Here is a 22,239-nt window from a genome sequence, read left to right on the forward strand (position 1 = left end):
TCCCTCATCCTGTAAATATAGTCTCTTTACTTTGTTCCTAGAAACAGAAGTTTCTAGGACCAGGAATGGCTTGGACTGACTTGAGAAGAGTTACTCTAGATCTACACCAGCAGAATTTGGCCCGTAGGGTAAACCAGCATGTGCACAGTCGAATAATATTACCAGTCTGGAAAGTTAGCATCTTCACCTATTTTTCGGATTACTCAAACCACTTCTGGGAAGTGTGTAATGATTATATTAGTGGTAATCATTAATAATTATTGGGGAAATTCAGAAATTTCATGTGCTAAGTATACATATGGCAGCTCCTTGGAGAGAGAGCATCTGTTGTGACAATAAACACCTAGCAGTGTACTCTAACACCGAGGTCTACAATATAGAGGGCCATATTCTCTCTGTCTCTCTCCACCCCTCTTCCCACTAATACAGCTCCTTTGCACTCCCTTAGTGGCACAAAAGTCCAAAAAGCAGGTCAGACTTCCAGGCCCTGGTGTAGGGGTGCGATATGTGGCTGGAGTCCCACTGTGTTCCAGTAATCCCCAGGTGGCAGAAAAGGCCCTTAAACATGTTACCAGACAACACATGTTATAGCTCAATCCTGCCTCTGTGGAGCTCAGCAGCAGGAAATATGGCCAATATATCACTGCTAAAACATGACTTCACATGCACAGCTTTGATTATGTTTAAAATGTGGTCAAGAGGGAGCAAAGGGAAAGGATGGTGGTGGGTTTTGTTTGGTTGGCTTTTTGTTAATGATTATGATGAATATCTCATTGCTACATGGATTGGTTCTCAAAAAAAGATATATCAGATAATCCTGATACAGTTTCATGCCATGAACCCCAACACGTAATTGATATTTGCTACCTAAACACCTTCATGGTATACTTTTAGAATCCTACATTTGCTTGTTGTTCCAGGCACCTTGCCATATTTTGCAGTGCTAAGTGCAGGCTCATGTTCATGCCTATTACAAGCTTTCCTTCACTTTAAATGTACCAGCTGTTCAGCTAAAGTTACCTAGTCGCACAGACTATCAAAATACTATAATGGAGGGAAAATTCCAATCCCTCCAAACTTCAACAGAAAATGTTTAAAGGGATTTGCTCGGCCTGAAAAATCACATTTTCATCTGAAAAACAGGCACCTACTACAGTTTACAAGTAACACAATGGGAGACCAGCATCCTGCCATGATAAGCATTCCAGTTTTGTACAGTCTGGACTTTCAGGGAGTACTGTTCTTTTGCAGACAAGGCCCAATGTATTTCACTGTGCAGCTCAATTAATATGAAATAATTTAAAAACCTGAAAATCTCTGGAGGGCTCAGTATATGACCTTCATGTACCGCATCAAAAGCAAACACTCGACCTCGACACAGGACTATTAAGTGGGATGGGCATTCACCTTCACTCTCTGAAAGGAAGATAAAATAAACATGAGAACACAACACTTTTTGGATAAAGTTATAATGTGAATGAGAGAGAGTGGGGAGATACGTTACAGACACACTTAAGTGACCAGGTAAAAAAATGCACGTGTACAAATACAGCACATTATTTTGGCCTTTAACATTTAAGATTTTGTACATTTAAAAACAGCAACCAAGACCAAACTCGTCATCTACTTTCAGAGAGCAATTCTATGGGGTTTTTTCCTGCAGTTTGGAAATAAATCTCAAAGGCTGCATTTGCAAGATTAACTGACAGAATCCATAGATGCATGTAACCTTGGTTATTATTAACTCCTACCAATGTTTACTGCCATGTTCATAACTTTAACAAATTTGTAAATGGGGAGGTTATTCTTACATCAGGAAGCAGAAATGCTACATGGAAAATCACCCACATACTGATGAAAGAAAAGATGATACTGGGTGAAGTTTCAGAAGGCTGGCATAGAAAGTGGCTTCAAAGATAAGCAAAAACACTTGACACTATATTCTACAATTTTTTGTCTATGCAAATCAGGAGTTAATGCACAAATGGATCTGCTAGTACCCAATTTGCATATGCAAATCTGAGCATTTGTGCACTGATACACGAATGTTTAATATTATGGAGAGATGCCGTTGTTGCACGCACCACTGGAAGTCTTGCCCATAATTGCCTATGCAGTCTTATTAGTTATGCCACACACAAAAATGTATTACCATAAAGTTAAGGTTTAACCAAGTTCAAGAACGTTAAGACCAAAAAGAAGTTAGGAATGCAAGGAACACAGCACTAATGTTGCACTTCTCAAACTAGGCCTCTACGCAACCTTACCTCACCTCTGCCCCATAGCTCTGCCTTGAAAAAATGAGAAATGTATACTATATCCATAGAGCTCCATTTAACAAATGCCCATAAAAATGCCTTAATCCTATTCATATAGTAATTTTGTTGCTTTCCGTCTTTCTTCATGATCATATTGTAACGTTCACAACAAAAATTATAAGTTCCTGATTTAAATAAATAGCAAAATTAAGGAAATCATTCCCCCTTTAGAATGTCTCCACATGTAAATGTCATCTACAGAGATCATGAAATTACAGCACTTACATGAAGAGCAATAACTAGTAAGGTAACAAATTAGCACATGTATGAAAACTTACAAAAACAAGGTGCTGTCGTGAACATCTGAAATATACTACACGCCAAGAAGGGAGATAACAGGCTTTCATCTTCACAGGGACAGCTGAGGTTCTTTGAGTGCTTTAAGAATTCTGAATTCCCTGAGTTTCTATTGTTTGGATTTTCTTCTGTGTTTTATTTTTAAACCAATGTTCTTGAAAGGTCATGCATCCTCAAACCATTGTTATGGGCCTGCAATCTTAACTTTTCTTTAAAAATTAAAGAAATTCCCATACATAAAAGTTTACTACAGTCCTAACAAGGGATTGGGGAGGGAAGGAGAATAAGGAAGGCTTCCCACTTCCTCCCAACTTCCTGAGCTCTGGAGGAGAGGCACCTCGCTAATCCACACCTCCTAAAGACTATAGGCAGGGGGGGGGGGAGGGGGCGGCTCCACCTCTGAGAACCTTAGGAGATATACAGGAATGCACTGAGGTAAGTGCATCAACATCTTGCTGAGCCTTATGAGATTTGTCAGGGAATCCCCAATCTTTCCAAGGCTCGTTAGGTGCCACTCCCGCCCCAGTCTTCTCATGGCTCTTACGCTTGTAGGTTTCACAAAAGCAGTAGGAGTTTAGCAGGATGGATTACAGGGGCCACTGGGGCAGGTGGACTTCTGACAAGACAGAAGTGAGCGCTGGATAGGAAGCTGAGAACTGGGAGGAGGGGGAAACATATCAGAACATAGGGGGGAGTATATCCCTGAAAAGGGGACTATGGAGACAGGGATAGGGAGGGAATTACAATTCCATATCGTAATTTTACAATACACGGCACGCATATTTACTACTGGCATATGTAAGTGTGATTAAGCTGCAAACAAATAATTTGAAATAACCCCTTTCATTCAACAGCAAGAAGGAAGCACCAAATACTGTACCAAAAGGGGCATGAGGGCTAAAGTAAAGTAAAGTAAGTTAAGTCCATTCCTGATGCTCTAACCGTTTATTCGTATCTGGCCTGATTCCTTTATCTTTGTCTGTATCCAACCCAATTATAAAGATAAATATCAGTTTAGAAGGTGCAACAGAGGCATCACTTCAGCTGTGGGATGTACAGAGTGCATAGACCAGCTACCCTATAACACCAATAGCTAATCAAAATGCTCTTCAGCTACAGCAGGTTTTTAAAACAGACAAAAATATAGTGTTTGTTTCATGGTTAATATGGCCACACTTTAGTCCTGTAACATAAAATTAGTTGTCTGTTACCCTAGGAAAGTTGCATATGTTTACCAGTTCTAAAATAGTTGCCTAAAGAATCTCTAGTAATTCCTGGAATCTTGCAAGTGCAGAACAGCATTCGGAATTGGTTCATGTCCAGAGGCATATTTCCATGTCTATGCACAACCAATTTTTCCCTGCAGTAAACAAAATATACAAAAGTATAGGTTCTGATTAACTTTTAAGCATGAGGTGAAAAATACATCAACAAATAAAATATGGCAAAATTCATCCTTGAGTACAGTTGAGTTACATCAAGGAAGAACTTGTCCCATATTATTCATGACTGTAAGCATGCACACTACACTGATATTTAGAAGCAATTATATTTTTTTTAAATGTCTTACGTTCTTATTAATTCCCAGTATTTCAAGGTATGCCATATAGCTATGCATCCTCTTTCTATTTGAGTTCCTTCTTTTGGTGGCCAGTAGTGTTCAAGATAAGGGCCGGCTCCTCCAAAGTTATAATATATTTGTGTTGGTATGCGAGTATCAAGATAAGCCACATTCAGCCACCATTCTTCCAGCTGAAAAGGAACAGAGATTAGCATCACAATATATTTTAGGAATAGCTCTATAATAATCACTTGATTGTTCTACTGTACCTATCTAATTTTTTGTTACTTTTTAATACTTTGAAATAGTTCCTGAACTGTGAAAGGCAGACCAGTGATCCATGAAGCACTTACTGATGGTACTGAGACAGCTACATTACATTTCCAGGTGCTATGTTAATTACTTTCTTAATATTAATTTTCTTTGTAACCAGTTGTTGTAGCTGTTGACTGCTGCACGTGCCAGAGATTATTTTCTGATGAGATTACAAATTTTAGCTGACAAAGCTAAGTTTTAATGTAATAGACTTCTGTAAAATATCTGATTTGGTACTGCACTATATTTTGATTAAAAAAAACTATAATACAAAATTAACATGGCACAAATGATATGGATTGAAACCTGGCTAACTGACAGATCTCAAGAAAACCTTAAGACGAGCTTTGTGTAAGCTTGAAAGCTTGTCTCTCTCACCACAGACATTGGTCCAATAAAAGACATATTACCTAACCCACCTTTTCTATCTAGCTTTCAACATATAATTGTGAATGGGCAATAATCATTGAGCAAGTGTGTTTCTAGTGGGGTCCCTCAGGGATCAGTTCTAGGCTCTGCACCAGTGGTCCCCAAACAATGAGGTGCACCCCCTACGGGGGCACGGAGGAATGTTCAGCGGAGGCGCGGTGGGACCTAGGCCAGTCCCTACAGGGTGCAGGGAGGGAGAGCCACCCAGCCCTGCTCTGCTCCCAGCTCTGCTCCAGCCCTGGCCCCGACCGCGGCTCTGCTCCTGGCCCTGGCCTCAGCCCCGGCCCAGCCGTGGCCTTGGCCCCTGGCCCTGCCCCAGCTGCAGCACCATCAATGGCCATGGCCTGGGCCTCCAGCCCCCGACCGCAGCTTCAGTCTCCGACCGTGGCTCTTGGGGGGTCACAGGCAAATTACATTAGCGGCAAGGGGGTATGACTTAAAAAGTTTGGGGACCACTGCTCTACACTATTTAACTTTTTTATCAATGATCAGGAAGAAAACAGTTTGCAGGGGTATGGTAAATAATGCAGAGGCCAGGTCACTAATACAGAGGAATCTCGATCGCCTGGTAAGCTGGGCATGAGTAAACAATATGCATTTTAATAAGGCCAAATGTAAATTTATACCTCTAGGAACAAAGAATATAAGCTTTAGTTACAGGATGGGAGACTATATCCTGGAAAACAGTAACTCTGAAAAAGACTTGTGGGTCACATTGGATAATCAGCTGAACATGAGCTCCTAGTGTGATACTAAAGGGCTAATGCAATGGATGAATAAACAGGGGAACCCTGAGTAGGAGTACGGAGAACATAGCTACTAGAATACAGTGTCCAGTTCTAGCATCCACACTTCAAGAAGGATGCTGATAAATTGAAGAGGGCTCCAAGAAGAGCCACGAGATCGATTAAAGGACTGGAAAGCATGCCCTATAGTCAAAAATTCAAGGAGCACAATCTCTTTAGCTCGACAAAGAGAAGGTTAAGGGGGTAACAATCTATAAGTAGCTACACGGGGAACAAAAATTTGATAATGGGCTCTTCAATCTAGCAGAGAAAGTTTAATCGAGTGGCCAAAAGATGAAGCTAGACCAGAGATTCTCAAACTGGGGGATGGGCCCCCCTGGGCAGTGCAGAATGTATTCTGCTGGGGCATGAGAAACTTTAGGGGGGGGGGAATAAATTTACTGCGCACATTTTACCCACAGCAATGAATAACTAACAAAGCTGATTCCTACAAACCTCTGAGGTCCTCAGATGGCACTGTGCATTCTGACAGATTTCTGTTAAACTTGCATAGCATTACAGAAAGTTGTTGCCATCTGCACGTTAATCCATTTACTACGGCGTGGTGTGCACACTTAATTGTACGCATGAACCACAACTGCAGATTTGCTTTTGCTTTTATTACAAATGTATCGTTAGTTCATTCATGCAACAGAAAAAAAAAAGTGAAAAACGAAGAAGCTGAAACTGATTCAAGTGAAGCACTGCAGCCGCATATATCGGTATACAGTAGAACCTCAGAGTTACGAACACCAGGTTTACAAACTGACTGGTTAAACACACATCTCATTTGGAACCGGAAGTACGCAACCAGGCAGCAGAGACACAAAAAAAATACTGTACAGTATTGTGTTAAATATAAAAAAAATAAAGGGAAAGTTTAAAAAAAGATTTGACAAGGTAAGGAAACTGTTTCTGTGCTTGCTTCATTTAAATTAAAATGGTTAAAAGCAGCATTTTTCTTCTGCATAGTAAAGTTTCAAAGCTATATTAAGTCAAGTTCAGTTGTAAACTTTTGAAAAAACAACCATAACGTTTTGTTCAGAGTTACGAACATTACAGAGTTACAAACAACCTCCATTCCTGAGGCATTCGTAATTCTGAGGTTCTACTGTATGTACTTGTGTGGTGGGTGGGAAGAGGGTGTAAATTACTACGGACACAAAGAAGGGTGGAGGCGTGATCAAATAAGTTTGAAAACCACTGAGCTAGACCAATTCAGACTGGAAATACAACACAGATTTTTAGCAGTGGGGGTAACTAACAATTGGGACAACTTACCAAAAGTATGGATGGATTCTCCATCACTGGCATTTTTAAATCAAGACTTGATATTTTTCTAAAAGATATGATCTAGTTCAAACAGGATTTAATTCAGGGAAGTTCTATGACCTGTGTTACACAGTGTTATACAGACAAAACTACACAGGATCTTTTCAGGGGCAAGACAAAGATGCCACATTTATTATGATAACAATTTGATTTATAACCAATAACTAATATCTTAATTCTTATACACACACATTATACCTAATACCTATACACACACACACACATACATACATACATCCCTCCATCAGATGTTCTGTAGCTGCTGCATAGTTACCAGTCCTGAACATAGCTTGAGTTCGTGGCTTGATTTTGCAGCTTGGGTTCGTAGCTTGTGGCGGCTAACTGGCCAGGAAAGCTGGGCACAAGGACAAGCTGGGTCTCTGTTGGCATGCACCGATGCCCTTCCATGTTGGCAGCAGAATGTTACCCTCAAAAGTCTTCCATCTCACCCATCCTTTTTGTAGGCTTTAGTTTGAATCCAGAGTCTATAGGTCTTGCTGTATCACGCTGCCTCTGGGTTTGGTGATTGATCACCCGTCAATTGCAGACATGACTTTTAGCCTCGGACCTGGCTTTGATCTTCCTTCTATTGTACCTTTTCTTTTTAGGATGGACTCTTCTTACTTTGTTAGGGCTCTTGTCTGCATCTTCAACCGTTGGTGTTTGAACTCTATTTCATCAGCACAGGCTGGGGCTAGAGGTTGATTCCATCATCCATACATACCTCATTCACACATCTAAACTAAACTAATAAGATTACAACAGGATTTGCAAAAATGAAGGTTGGAGCAAGCTTTTACAAAATGGAGTAAGCGTTTTAAAATGGGGTTTGGATTACAATACGGCAAACAGTGAACAGAAGTTACAATATAGACAAGTGTAGTCGATGGCAAACAGTGAACAGAAGTTACAATGTAGGTAAGTGTAATGAATGGTGAACAGAAGTTACACTATTGAGATACTGAAACAGTGCAAGTCTCAGTGATTTAAGCAGGAATTGGATTGATAGTGAAACTTACAAAGGCAGTTGGCTAAACAGCTATGGCTCTTAACCAGCATCTTCATTGTCAATCAGCCAGTTATTGGGGTAACCGGTTTTATGAATGAATGTTGTTTCATTCCTAAAACTTTACATATGAAGTTACATTAATAAAGTGAACAATTAAAAACAATTTCATTTATCACTTCTACAACAGGAGGTCAGACTAGGTACCTTCTGGTTTTCTAATCTATGAATCATGAATGGGAGGAGAGGCGGTCTATCTGATTATTAGTGATGGGGGAAACGGTCCAAAATATAATTTCTCTTTTCAGAGTGTTCCACACTATGAAAATTCTTCAGAATACCTGCTCTGAGATAATGTAAGTATAGACATGTTGGGATTGATGATGGTCTCATGAATTCCAAAGAGTGTTTGAAATTTACTAGTAGTTCCTTTTTCTCTTTCTTTTTTGCGAGGCCACCTGACTGTCAGATTGCCATCACATGTATTACCGCTCTTCACAAAAAGAAAGAGACTAGAATGTATGCCCTCTAGGGCACAGACCATGGGTAAAATTTTCAAAAGTTCCTAAATGACTTAGGAGCCTAAATTCCTCTTTCAAACGTGACTTAGACAATTAGGGGCCTAAGGGCTCATCTACACAGCAAGTTACTATGGGGCTAGCCAGGGTGTGAATCTACAGTGCTCCTGCTTGTCTCATGCTCCAGGACTTTCATTGGAAAGTGTCCACACAGGCTATTTCTGTGTGAAAAGGTGGTGCATTGTAGATTCACACCATGACTTGTCACTCAGTAACTGGCTGTGTAAAGAAGCCTTAAGAATCATTGCAAGTCAATGGGACTTAGGATCCTCAGTCACCTGACTGCTTTTGAAAATTTTACTCTGTGTTGTCTGATGTGTTCTTCAGCATCTAGAACATTTGGGCTTTTGAGCACTATCACAAACCAAATACTGAGTCATCTTCAGCCTGTGCAATATGACAGAATATGATACCTCAAGATAACTGAATTAAATCCAAGTTCTTATTTGCTGTAATCTTATTTATGTGATTGTTTACTGAGCCAGCCATAACAAAACGAGTAATAAAACTGGTCTCTAACAATTCATAAATATAAAAATGTTGAACAAAACACTATTTTCATAGATTCCTCCTCCTTTTCCAGTTTGTTTAGCTATTAAAATATTTAGTCTTTGCTCCGTCAATAAACACTAGTACTGGGTCTCATATGCAAAGGTTTGGCCTGACCCTGAAAACATTATTCTTGTAAATAACTCTAGTCACATAATAAAGTTACGTAACAAGAATAAGGAAGGGTTGAGCCTAAAGCTCAGCACTTCACAAGATCAGGCCCTAACTAGCTCACTTTCTGACTGTGCTCTGCAAAAATACTGATGTCTTATACTCCGAAAACTAGATGTATCAAGATCTATGAGAAACACATAGGAAACCTTAAATAAATCATAATTCAAAACATACCCAATTCTTCTTCTCTTTAGCCCTTTCCAGTAACTTATGCTGCAACACTTTTCCAATCCCATGTTCAAACTTTTTAACTATGTCCTCAGTTCTTTGATATTCTTCTTGATTTAGGAATGGTTTTACTGTAAAAAAGGAAAATGTATATAAATACAGATCTGTATCAACTCCCCACCATGCAGACCCTGAACCTGACAGACCCCAAGAGAAATTTTTAATATAAATAAATACAGAGGTCTTTGTTGGAAGAAAAATATATTTTAAAAAGGCCAGAGTAAGTTCTAGGAACTCTTAATGTAAAAATACATTAAAAAAATGTAAGTTAAATAAGACTATCACTCTTCTCAAATAAGAGTGGATACAAAAGGCCTGCTACATCAAATAAGAGATTAAATCAAATAAGAGACTGAAAACAGAAATATTTAGGACCTAAGCTGGTAGATACTATGGAGTTCTGTGACTCTGCAGCTCCCATGAAACTCGTTCACTAATCAAACTTGTTTCTACTTCGTTTGTGGGCACAGTAGCAGCCTAATACACTGGGTGAGTCCACACAGCTATCACATTATTGCATCAAACATAAGCTACTAGTCTTCACCTTCAAGGCTCTTCGTGTCTAGCCCAGTGGTGGGCAACCTGCGGCCGCGTGCAGCCCGTCAGGGTAATACGCTGGCCACCACTTCACACAGCTCCCATTGGCCGGGAACGGCAAACCGCGGCCACTGGGAGCTATGGGCAACCATGCCTGCGGATGCTCAATGTCAACAAACTGTCTCGTGGCCCGCCAGCGGATCACCCTGACAGGCTGCGTGTAGCCTGTGGGCTGCAGGTTGCCCACCACTGGTCTAGCCCCAACCAACCTGTCATCTCTCAATTCACTTTCTAGATAGATACTTACCTCCAATTGGGCAATGATGCCAACCTCCATTGCCTCCTTGTTAAATTTTTAAACAAGCACCTTGGTGCTTTCTCCACTGCTGCCCCTCATGCTTGGGAGAAGCTCCCTGTAAACATCTGCAAAACTACCTCATTATCCTGCTTCAAATTCCTCCTTCAAACTCTCCTTTGCCATGATGCCTACAAAAACTTGATAACAGGTGTGCTAAGACCACTGCCTATCATGCTGACCAATACCGTTTCATTGTTTTCCTGTACTCCTCCATTTGTATTGTATCATCTGTTGGATATTATACTCAGGCTGAAAAGCAATCTGGGGCAAGGACTGTCTTTTTTGTTCTTACTCTCTTAGCAGCCATAGATAGGCTTTATAATTAATCAAATTGGATAACCTCTTTAGGTTCCTGATAGTCTCCTGCTCCTCACAAAACCCCCTTGGTTAAAATCTAAGGGCCTGATTCTCCAATGTTTTACACATTTTGTAGCCATTTACACCTGAGGGAAGTGAGTGCAAAGTGGATGTCCAACTCTGCTATCCTGATTTAGTAGCTCAATACTTCTGAAATACTTTGGGCAAGGCTGCTGCTTTTGTAAGTAAGATCCCTATATTACCCTTGAGATTTCATGACCATTTATATTGACTATTACTCTTCCAAGTTTACTTGCATGTTCATAAGACATGTTTAATGAAAATATAGCTATAATGGTCTTAAAAAACACTAAGTCCAGTTGTAATGTTTCCATGGGTCCAATATATTTTTCTGGCATTCTTTTTCAGTTTTGTATAATTTAGTCTCCATTTTTATTTTATTTTTTGGTGCTTTCAAAATTTCAGTGTGTGGGGGGAAAGATTATTATGTCTTCATATAAAACTTTTTATATTTCTGTTTTGTAGGCTTTCCACCCCAGAGGTGTAACACCCCCACTTATATTTTATACAATATATTCCTTTATCTGGTTTGTCATTTGACACACATAGTGCTCATGCTTCATAGTCTCATGAACAAGTTATTCTAGAGCACAGAACAGTGGTGTATGGTCTGCTGACACTTATCTATTTGTGTAATTAGACTGAATTTTCTACTATGTTCCTAGTAGCAGGGAAAAAGGTCAATCCTTGTGTGGGAGTAGAAGCCAGGATTTTGGTCTAATGGAGTCTTTCTCCAAACATCTATCCATATGGGTTGCTGAATTTGCACTGGGTAGCATGGGATATGACCGATTTCCAATGTAACAACTGATCTCTCCTAAGTAATTATCTCTACGTCTAAGAAGGTGATTTTTCATTAATGCAGCATGAACAAAGTCTTTCAGAGAAACTAGATGTTCTACACTACACAAGCCTTGGGTATCCCATTTGGCTAACCATGAGCCTGTGCTGTTGTGTGTATGTATATACTTCTTATGGTGTTGCCAAAGTAACTTCTTGTTTACAAAGGCTATGTCTACACTACAGACCTCATGTAGCCACTCTATGCCAGGAGAAACCACCCCCAATGAGCGGCGGTGGCTATGTTGGCAGAAGAGTGTCTCCTGCCTACGTAGCGCTGTCCACACCAGCACTTCTGTCGGTGAAATTTATGTCCGTCAGGAGGGTATTTTTTCACATCCGTGACCAACAAAAGTTTTACTGACAAAAGTGCTAGTGCAGACATAGCCTGAGATTAAAGCTCCTTTTTTCCCCTCTCTGGTTTTGTGATAAGTATACATAACACACCCAGAAACATGGAATTTCCCCCTCCCCCCAAAAAAATCACTCTTACCTTTTATTTTATGACTATGTATGAACATATTTGAGTTTGATTCCTTATATAGTCCAACACCACATTTTTTACACCAACATAATTTTGCTTAATAAAAACATCAGTGTGGCTTCAGTTACTTTTTAAAGAAAGATGCATTCTCATTGGTTAATCTAACCACTAAACATGTTGCTTTACACATAAATAGAGTCTTTACACTAGATTTGGTACATCCTTTTGCTACCTAGGAGCGTACACTATAACTATATGCATTTACTGATGTAAAGATATAGCTTAATATTTTCAGATTCCGATAAATTAGACGTTTTTAGTATGTTAGAAAATGGAAAATGAAAGATGACTTATTTACTATTTAACTTTTTGCTTATGATTTGTGTCAAGCTGCATTAAGATGGCAACTGGAATTTAATTAAACACGCAACACAGCATAAAATTTATTTTTATTAAACAAAACAAGCTCTTAATGCAGCACATGACCTGTTGTGTCATATTCATAAAGCTTGAACTCAAAAGTTAGATATTTTTTCCTCGATTCTTTCTTTATATAGAAAAACAGCCTTTAACCTTGAGCCTTTAACACAGAGTTTTTGATAGAGGCTTATGGATTCAGCGTATATTTTTTATTTAAAATGTTTTAAGAGATAAATATCTCAGGCGTTAACGTTTTGTATTTTATTTAGATTTAATTTTAAACAGGTTTATTGTTAAAAAGAAAAAATTAAATAAAAAAATAAAATGTAAGTATTTTTTTAATTATATTTTTTTAATCCATCCTGCCTCCGGACCTGAAAGACAAGGTTCTACAGCTGAGCTAAAGAGACAGGATTGCACGCTCAGAGCTGTAACAGACCACATCTTGTGCGGCTCTAGCATAGAAAGGGACACTACACATATTGACCGGAACCAATGGTCTATATCTGCATGGAGTTCATTGCAGGATCAGGACCTTAAGCTGCATCTTTCTCTCAAAGTCTTATCATACTAGATTGATAAATATACCTGTGTTGTTTGACCTTTTGGGATTTATGTGGGTGAGTGGGTGTGAGGGTAAACAGTTGAACTAACCTCACTGATAATGTTGAGACCTGTCCAGTTAAATGTGGGGTTGCATATACAGTTCAAGAGCAAAAGTGTGCAAACGCTCTGAGAGAGCTTTAATTCATTCAGGTACAGTTTATTTATTAATTTGGAGAGGCAGATTTGATTTCCAAAATTCAGTTTTAATATGCAATTCTGCTATGTTACAATCTGCCCACAATCACAGCACATCTTTATTTTCTCCCTGTAGTGCAGTTCACTAGAATTAAAGTGGGGTTATTTCTGAGAGACAAACGTTTGAGACACTTCCCCTTTTTAAAAACAATATACCCATTAATTTAGCACTCTGCATCAAAAAGAGTGACATAATAGCCTTAGACTTAAACCTTACGCAGGCCCAGCTACATCACTCAGGGTTGTGAAAAATGTCACGCCCTACATGATGTAGTTAAGCTGATCTAACCCCTCTGTAGACTAAGCTATGTTGATGGAAGAAATCTTCTGTCGACATAATGTCACCTCTCGATAGGGTAGATTTACTACAGTGACAGGCAAAACCCTTCCTTTGCAGTAGTGTCTACATACAATACTGTGGTGTAGCTGGAGCACTGCAGCTGTAGCATTTGTAGTACAGATATACCCTCAATTAACCATAGCAACAGAGGGCTTGTCTTCATTGCAACAATCAGCTTGAGTTAGTATACTCAAGTTACTCCACTCAAGCTACTCTAGCTCAAGTGAAGGTGACCACACAGCAAAACAACATTTGAGCTACATAGAGTGATCTGATTAGTAGAATGATTCCAATAGCAGCTGAAGAGTTGTAACTTGAGCAGCGGCATTCCCACTGCTTTACAAGCTAGAGCATCAGTAGCACTATAACTTCAGCCCACCTTCTGAGAGTATTTTTATATTGCAATAAAACATTTCTGTCTGCCCCAAGTCAGCTGACTCAGGCTGGCAGGGCTATAAAATTGCAGTGTAGAGGTTTAGGCTCGAAGCCCAGGCTCTGGGACTCCGAAGGGGGAGGGTAAGCTTGAATCAGCTAATAGGCTAGCCACAGGTGTTTTACTGCAGTGTATACATATCCTGTGAGTGCCTTTACGCTGCATACTAACTCAGGTTTGATCCCAGGCCCCACCTCTATCCACACGCAAATCAATCTGGCTCGGGTCCTAGGACCCTTCCTAGAGAACTACATCAGAGTCTGAGTCCCGCTGTGACTCGGGTCCAAGCCCTGTCACTTTGTAGTGTGGATATAGCTTAAGCCGCAGACCCGAGTCAGAAAGTCCTGCAGTGCAGTCTGGATGTATTAGCATGGCTAAAAGACACAGGTCCAGCAATTGTAAAACCAAGGTTACAATGCAGCATGACAACTCAAGCACAAGCTTGGAAACAACGAGTCCACAAGCCTGGGTCCCACAGTCTTGGGTTTCCAATGCAATGTAAACATACCCCAACAGGCTAGCAAGCACAGGCTTAAAGCACTGCTTTAAGTTGAGCTAGAAACTTGTGTGTTTATATGGATGGGAGTCAGGTTAGGGACAAAATTCATAGCTTGAGCTAACAATGCTGGAAAGACTCACTCATAAGGGGCAAGATCCTGCAACCACAACGCCAACTGGGACTTTTCCACTGATTTCAGTAGGAGCAGAATTGAATGCAAAGTGAGTTTGGGGATTTGGGCACAGATCCACAAAGATACATGGAGGCCTAAGTCTGAGTTGTAGGCACCACTGCAATCCACAAAACTCTTGTTTAGCTACTATCTAACCTTGCTTGGTGCCTACATTTTTGCTGTAAAAGTTCCCTAGGTGCCTAAGTTTCTGCCTCTGAGCACATACACTGCTGCCTCACTCTAGGCATGCAGATGCTTATCTCCTCCCAAAGCCCCAGTGCAATCTATGAACTGGGGGTGAGGGGCTTCAGCCTATCTCATCCAAAGGCCCCAATCCAGTAGGTGTGCTCAGAAGATGCCTACCAGATCAGGTCCCACTCCAAATCCAGCCACCAGAGGAGGTGGTGTCATCACCACCCACAACTTTTAGCCCACTGGATACAGTGTTCACCTGGGATGAGGGAGTCCCAGGTTCAACAGCCATCTCAGACACAGAGAAAGAGGATTTGAACAAAGACCTCCCAAATGTATCAGGAGAGTGTTCTAACCACTGGGCTATGGGATATTCTAATATAGGTTTCTCTCAATGTCTCCTGCTGAAGCTGTTTCATTTTGGATACATACTTAGAGTTAGGGAGGTGAGGGGGGGGGGGGGAGAGAGAGAATGAATGATTCTATCGCCTGGTGGTTAGGGCAGCTGCTTGGGTGGTGGGAGACCCAGGGTCCACTCCAACTTCTCTCATTATTTTGCAGCTGTTCTATTGTATATAAATAATGAAAGAGTGAATGGCGCAGGGGAATTGGACTCTGGATTGTCCCTCCCTCCACCCTCCAGGCTAGAATGTCATTCTCTTTCTCTCGCCCGATGACACTAATTATTTATCCAAAGTGGATACAGGAGACCCTGAAGGAGACCCATACCAGTATATATCATAGCTAAGTGTGGGAAATCTCACTCCATCAAGCAGAGGGGAAGCTGAACCACCTGTTTCTCCTACATCCTACTCATTCTCACAAGAAATGGCTTAGACTCTTAAGTCACCTGACTTGAAGAGAAGTGTTCCCAGCCATGGATCGCACGCAGAGATAGTTGCCTAAGTCCAAGCTGCAGAGAATCACCTATTTCCTGAGAGGGGAGGGGCATCTCCTCTTAGCTAGTTTTGGTGGATCCCATTCCAAGGTCTCTCTCTCTCTCAATTCATTTTATAGGGAACCTAGCCACCTAACTCAGGCTCTGTGAATTGCACTGTAGTTCCTGTGATTTTTCTTAGGTGTCTAAAAGTTAGGCTTTGCAACGCTCAGTGCCGCAGCACTTGATCCCTCTGTGGATCTAGGAATTATGGCATAATGTTTGTTTCTAGTTGGGTACGGCTGTCAGAGCCCCACCTCCAAGGCAGTTGCTCAGGTAAAGTTTTTCCATTACAGGTGGGTTAGCAGGAGAAATTGCAGTAGTTGCAAAGAAAAATTCAGAAGTCTCAGAATTCTGGCAGTGATTTAAGGAAGGACAAAATTATTTAGAAAGAAATTTAGACAGCTCATTCCTATATCTGTGACCTGTTTACTATACAGTAACTCCTCACTTAACATCATCTTGGGTGACGTTGTTTCTTAATTAGAGAATGTGCTTGTTTAAAGTTGCGCAATGCTCCGTTATAATGTTGTTTGGCAGCCGCCTGCTTTGTCCACTGCTTGCAGAAAGAGCAGCCCAATGGAGCTAGCTGGTGGGGGCTTGAAATCAGGATGGACCAGCAGCCCCTTATCAGCTCCCCACTCCCCTAAGTTCCCTGTGTGCCAGCTGCCCAGCAGGCTATCAACTGCCAGGCAGTTCGGGTGTCCCTCCCCCCACTACTGTGTGCTGTTCCTGCCCTCTGCCTTGGAGCTGCTCCTGGGAGCCTCCTGCTTGCTGTGTCGAGATGGGGTGCTAATGTCAAAGTGTCCTCACCCCCTGCTCCTGTACCTCATCTCCACAGAGCGGGGAGGGGGAGAGAGAGAGAAGACAGGGCTCAGGACGGAGGAAGTTTGCTGGCAGCAGCTGCTGTCTCAACTTGCTGGTCTACTTAAAAAGGCAGTGTAGAGTGGGGTCACGGTACTTAAAGAGGCAATGCACATCTCTCTCTCTCACACACACGTGTGTGTGTGTGTGTCTCTGTCTCTCTCTGCCATGCTGTCTCTCCTCCCTCCATTCAGGCTACCTTGTAGAGTGTGAGGCTACATTCACAACGTGTTATCTCTTGAGGGCTCAGCTGAGTGCTAGTTCAACATTTAGCAGTAAGGCATTCCCTGAGAAATATCCCACTCTCTTTCACTCTCTGACTTCACCTCCTCAGCCAAGCTTCACAATCATCATTGCTGTGTATAGTATTAAACTGTTTGTTTAAAAACTTATATTCCGTGTGTGTGTGTGTGTGTGTGTGTACACACACACACACACACACACACACAGACTTTTGTCTGGCCAAAAAAATTTCCGTAGAACCTAACCCATCCATTTACATTAATTCTTATGGGGAAATTGGATTTGCTTAACATCGTTTCGCTTAAAGTAGCATTTTTCAGGAACATAACGTTAAGTGAGGAGTTACTGTATAAGGCTACGTCTATACTACCCGCCCGGGTCGGCGGGTAGCGTTCGACTTCTCGGAGTTCGATATATCGCGTCTCAGCTAGACGCGATATATCGAACTGCGAACGCGCTCCCGTCGACTCCGGAACTCCACCACCGCGAACGGCGGTGGCGGAGTCGACAGGGGAGCCGCGGACTTCGATCCCATGGCGTCTGGACGGGTGAGTAGTTCGAACTAAGGTAGTTCGAGTTCAGCTACGCTATTCGCGTAGCTGAACTTGCGTACCTTAGTTCGACCCGCCCCCCTAGTGTAGACCAGGCCTAAGAGTCTAACATAATAGAGGTCTATGATTTACGAATCAGCAAATTCCATCTGGCATAAAACAGAAGAAGAACGCATTCATATTTGTGTTCTCCCTGCCACCTTTTCCTTTGTGGCATTTTGTTTACTAGATGGTAAATTCTTTAGGGCAGGAGCCTTGCCAAGTGAGATTGCTCAAAAGACTCAAGCAGACTTTTGGAGCTGTATAAACAACAGTAACAAAAAATTGTATTTACAAATGTGAAAAGTGCCTTGAAATCTTTGTTTATATGGGGATGCTGGACAAAGGCAGCCACAAGCAAACAAACACCTATTTCCAACAATTTTTGGACCTCTCTAAAAGAGAAAAGTTTATTAAGGGATTATAACAGTTATACCTGCATCGAGGTATCTCTTTAAAGATTCATCAAGAGTAGGCACTGGCAGTGAAGGAAGAGAATTCTGGTACTGGAAGGTTCTCTCTTCAGAGGATTCAAACACTTGGTTTTCCATGATGTGGATCTGAAGCAAAATAGTAATTATGAAGCCTAAATTAGATAGAATGCTTACATATCCCCACTCCACTTTTATCTACTTTGCTTGGATTTCTGCCTCTTATATTGTAAAACACAGAATTACAGAAATGTAGGGACCTAGAAGAGGTAATCAAGCCCAGCCACCTGTGCTATGGAAGGACATATCTAATAGAGAAACCAAACACCACCATGGTAACAGGGCCAGAAAAGTCTCTTGGTGGCACAACACTCGGAGTGGGTGACGGATGCCCAAAACAAGATGTGGAATCTATTACTTGGAGGCTGTTTACAGTTCCTCTGGTAACATCTCAAGGGTTCTGAATTGTCCAGTGCAGGGGTAGCCAACCTGAGCCTGGGAAGGAGCCAGAATTTACCAATGTACATTGCCAAAGAGTCTCAGTAATATGTCAGCAGCCCCCCATCAGCTCCCCCGACTCCAACCTGCAGCTCTCCTTGCCCACCGGCAGCCCCACCAATCAGTGCTTCCTGCCTGCCACGATCAGCTGTTACGCGGTGCACAGGAGGTTCTGCATGGGGAGGGGGGAAAAGTGAGGGCATGGCAGGCGTGGGAAAGGGGTGGAGTGAGGGCAGGGCCTGGGGCAGAGCAGGGGGTTGAGCACTGAACACTCTCCGGCACATTGCAAAGTTAGCATCTACAGCTCCAGCCCCAGAGTCAGTGCCTATGCAAGAAGCTGCATATTAACCTATGAAGAGCCGCATGCAGCTCCGGAGCCGCAGGTTGGCCACCCCAGTCCAGTGGGTGCTCCAGTAATGAACTATGTAAGCAGTAAAATTTTAGAGCTAGAAATATATTTTGGGAAAGATGGAGAGCATCTAGTACTTACCCTTTGTGTTCATAATTCATATTAGTCCATTTACAGTCAGATATAAATTGTTTATTACTGATTATTGCAATTTTACAGTCTAAACTCTATCCATAACATTTTATATTTGATTTTTAAAAACAAGGATATTGTTTTTAAAATGTGCACATAAATACCTCTTTTCTATAACCTTTGTACTACTATAATTCCTTTATTATAGTGTTACATCACACTTAGGGTTGGTTGACACTATCAAATTATGTTGATAAAGCTACATCGCCTAGGATTTTCCACACCTGCAGGATGCAGTTATACCAACCTAACTCTAGGTGCAGAGAGTGCTATGCCAACGGCAGGGCTTCACCCATGGGCACAGCTACCCACTCTGGAAAGGTGGGGATGGATTACCTATGTGGATGGGAGCCGCCCCTGCACATGGGCAGAAGTAGTGTCTTCACTCAAGTGAAAACAACGAGGAGTCCCGGGGCACCTTAAACACTAACAGATGTATTTGGCCATAGGCTTTCCTGGGTAAAAAACCCACTTCTTCAGCTGCATGGAGTGAAAATTACAACTGCAGGCGTTAGCGTCCGGCTACCCCCGATAGGTCACTAAAGAGCTGGAGCTGCAGCCTTTTAACTGCAGACAAACGCTTGGACTGTGGCCGTGGCCTGCTCCTTGTGTCAGCCTGTGAACACCAGGCGCACCCAAGCACGGAACAAACAAGGACTCGGCCTCAACGGGGCCTCAGCCGGGCCTGGGCGCAGGACGGGGCGTGCAGACAGGCAGCGGGACAGGGACTTCTGCCTTACTCAGTTTGGGCCGATTGCTCCTGGGCCTGTGGCCAGCCAGACGCGCTCCCCCGGCCCAGCGGCCATGGAGGAGCTTAGCGGGGGCAGCTGTGGGCGAGGTGCTGGGAGATGCGGGCAGGCTGGGGGAGTTTCTAAGAGCTCTGCTGCCCCAGGGGTTGTTTGGGGGCACGGCCCCCGGCCTAGGCACACGGCGCTGGCGGGTGAGTACGTGCAGGCAGCTCGCTACGGCCCAGGCCCCCTCCCCGGGGCCCAATCCCGCGCTGCAGGTGGCAGCCGTGCCCGAGGGGGGGGGGGGTCCGGCCTCGCCCCCCTGCAGCAGCCGCCAGCTCGGGCAGCCCTGCCGGCGGGAACAGCGAACGGGGCTGCAGCGCCCCGGGCAAGGGGGCTGTCCCGCCCCCGCCAGCGGGCCCACCGCGGAGCTCACCTCGCCCCTGCGCGCCCCCCGCCGCCGCCGCCAGCCCCGGCCGCCCCGCAGCCGCAGTGACGTGGAGCGCAGCAGCCGCAAGCGCCGCCGGGGCCTCGCCCTGTTCAGACTAGGCGGGGCGGGCGGGAGGCCGGGCCCCGCGCCCTGTCCAGGGACGTGAGTGAGACACGCGTCCCTGCAGCGCCGCCGCCGCCGCTCCCCAAAGCCGCGCTCCGCTACCGGCGGGAACGTGTCACAGCCCCAGTCGGCTCCTGGCCCCGCTCAGCCCCCCCAGGAGCCTCCCCACGCGCACACTGAGCCCGCCCACCCCACGGGAACCCCCCCCAACACACACTGACCCCACTGGAAACCCCCTGTACACACACCCCGACCCCGCCCACTCCACGGGAACCCCCCTGCAAACACACACTGACCCCGCCCACTCCACGGGAACCCCCCCCGCGCACACACCGACCCCGCCCTCCCCCCGCGCGCACACACACACACACGCACACACTCCGACCCCGCCCACCCCACGGGAACCCCCCAACACACACTGACCCCACGGGAACCCCCCCCCGCGCACACACACACGGCCCTACCCACCCCACGGGAACCCCCCAACACACACTGACCCCACTGAAACCCCACTGTACACACAGCCCGACCCCGCCCACTCCACTGGAACCCCCCCCTGCAAACACACACACACACACTGACCCCGCCCACTCCACGGGAACCCCCCCGCGCACACACCAACCCCGCCCACCCCACGGGAACCCCCCTCCCGCACACACGCACGCCCTGGCCCCGCTCACCCAACGGGAACCCCCCGCCACGCGCATACACCGCGGCACCGCCCACCCCATGGGACCTACACGTGCACACACACATGCACACATCCCGCCCACCCCACGGGAACACTCCCGCACACACACACGCCCTGGCCCCGCTCACCCCATGGGAACCCCCCCCACGCGCACACACCCCGGCCCCACCCACCCCACAGGACCTACACGGGCACACACATATGCACACATTCCGCCCACCCCACGGGAACACCCCCGCACACACACACACCCTGACCCCGCCCGCCCCACAGGAACCCCCCCGCGCACGCACACACGCCCCGAGCCCGCTCAGCCAACGGCTGACGAGACGTCCCGATAAAATCAGGACTGTCCTGATATCGAGCAGTTTGTCCGAAGTACGGTCCGGACACCATGTGTCCCGATATTTTGTTTCTGGTGTTTTGGTTTTTTATTTCCTCGTTGCTTAGGCTGCAGTGACCGGCAGGGGGAGCGCCTTTTCAATTGTTAAACTCACTCACTTCGGCGGCAGGTCTGTCGGTCGCCATCGGTCTTCGGCGGCAGGTACTTCCTTCTTTGGCCTGGTCTACACTGGGGGCCACAAAACGAAATAAAGGGCTAGAAAAAATACTTTACAGTGACAAAGTTAAAAAGCTCAATCGGGTTAGCTTATTAAAAACAAGATTGAGCTGTGACTTGGTTGTGGTGTATAAATACCTTCACCTCATGTGAACAAAATAGGGGGACTAGAGGGCTCTTTAATCTAGCAGAGAAAGGCAGAGCAAGAAGCAATGGCTGGAAGCTGAAGCAAGACCAATTCAAATTAGACACAATTTTTTAACAGTGAGGGTGATTAACCTTCAGGACAGACTATTAAGGGAAATGAAGTATTCTTCCTCTTTTAATGGCTTAAAATCAAGAGTGGATGCTATTCTGGAAGATATATTTTAGTCAAACACAACTTGTTACTGGACTCAGTACAGGAGTAACTGCATGAAATTCTATGATGTTATACAGGAGGTCAGACTAGATGATTTAATAGACCCTTCTGGCCTGAAAACTCTGAAACCTGTTACCGGCCCTTCTGCACACACTTTATCAAAGTTCTCCCCTCTGTGTGGATATTTGGTGCAGTAATTGGTCATGTCAGGATTACA

General features: G+C 44.1%; 2 protein-coding genes across 5 annotated transcripts in view; one reads left to right on the plus strand and one right to left on the minus strand.

Moving 5' to 3' along the window:
* The window catches only part of LOC123363726 (peroxisomal carnitine O-octanoyltransferase-like), a 36,290-nt gene extending 15,940 nt beyond the window's left edge, over positions 1 to 20,350 (minus strand). Inside the window, exons 1-6 of one of the 4 annotated variants that reach the window (XM_045005035.1) lie at positions 20,295 to 20,336; positions 18,097 to 18,220; positions 9,519 to 9,643; positions 4,186 to 4,367; positions 3,851 to 3,975; positions 1,308 to 1,416 (exon numbers count right to left, since the gene is read on the minus strand). In XM_045005035.1, coding sequence (XP_044860970.1) covers positions 1,308 to 1,416; positions 3,851 to 3,975; positions 4,186 to 4,367; positions 9,519 to 9,643; positions 18,097 to 18,211 — 656 coding nt within the window. In that variant the 5' untranslated portion in view covers positions 18,212 to 18,220; positions 20,295 to 20,336. Of the gene's footprint in view, positions 1 to 1,307; positions 1,417 to 3,850; positions 3,976 to 4,185; positions 4,368 to 9,518; positions 9,644 to 18,096; positions 18,221 to 20,294 lie in introns of all 4 variants that reach the window. The other 3 variants (XR_006576875.1, XR_006576877.1, XR_006576876.1) reach the window with 3 other exon arrangements.
* Positions 20,351 to 21,421: 1,071 nt separating this feature from the next.
* Positions 21,422 to 22,239, plus strand: part of OLAH (oleoyl-ACP hydrolase) — a 34,942-nt gene continuing 34,124 nt past the window's right edge. The window contains exon 1 of the mRNA XM_045005438.1: positions 21,422 to 21,646. The gene's annotated coding sequence lies outside the window, so the exon portion shown is untranslated. The remainder of the gene's footprint in view (positions 21,647 to 22,239) is intronic.

This window comes from Mauremys mutica, chromosome 2 (genome assembly GCF_020497125.1).
Source record: "Mauremys mutica isolate MM-2020 ecotype Southern chromosome 2, ASM2049712v1, whole genome shotgun sequence".
Taxonomy (NCBI): Eukaryota; Metazoa; Chordata; order Testudines; family Geoemydidae; genus Mauremys; species Mauremys mutica.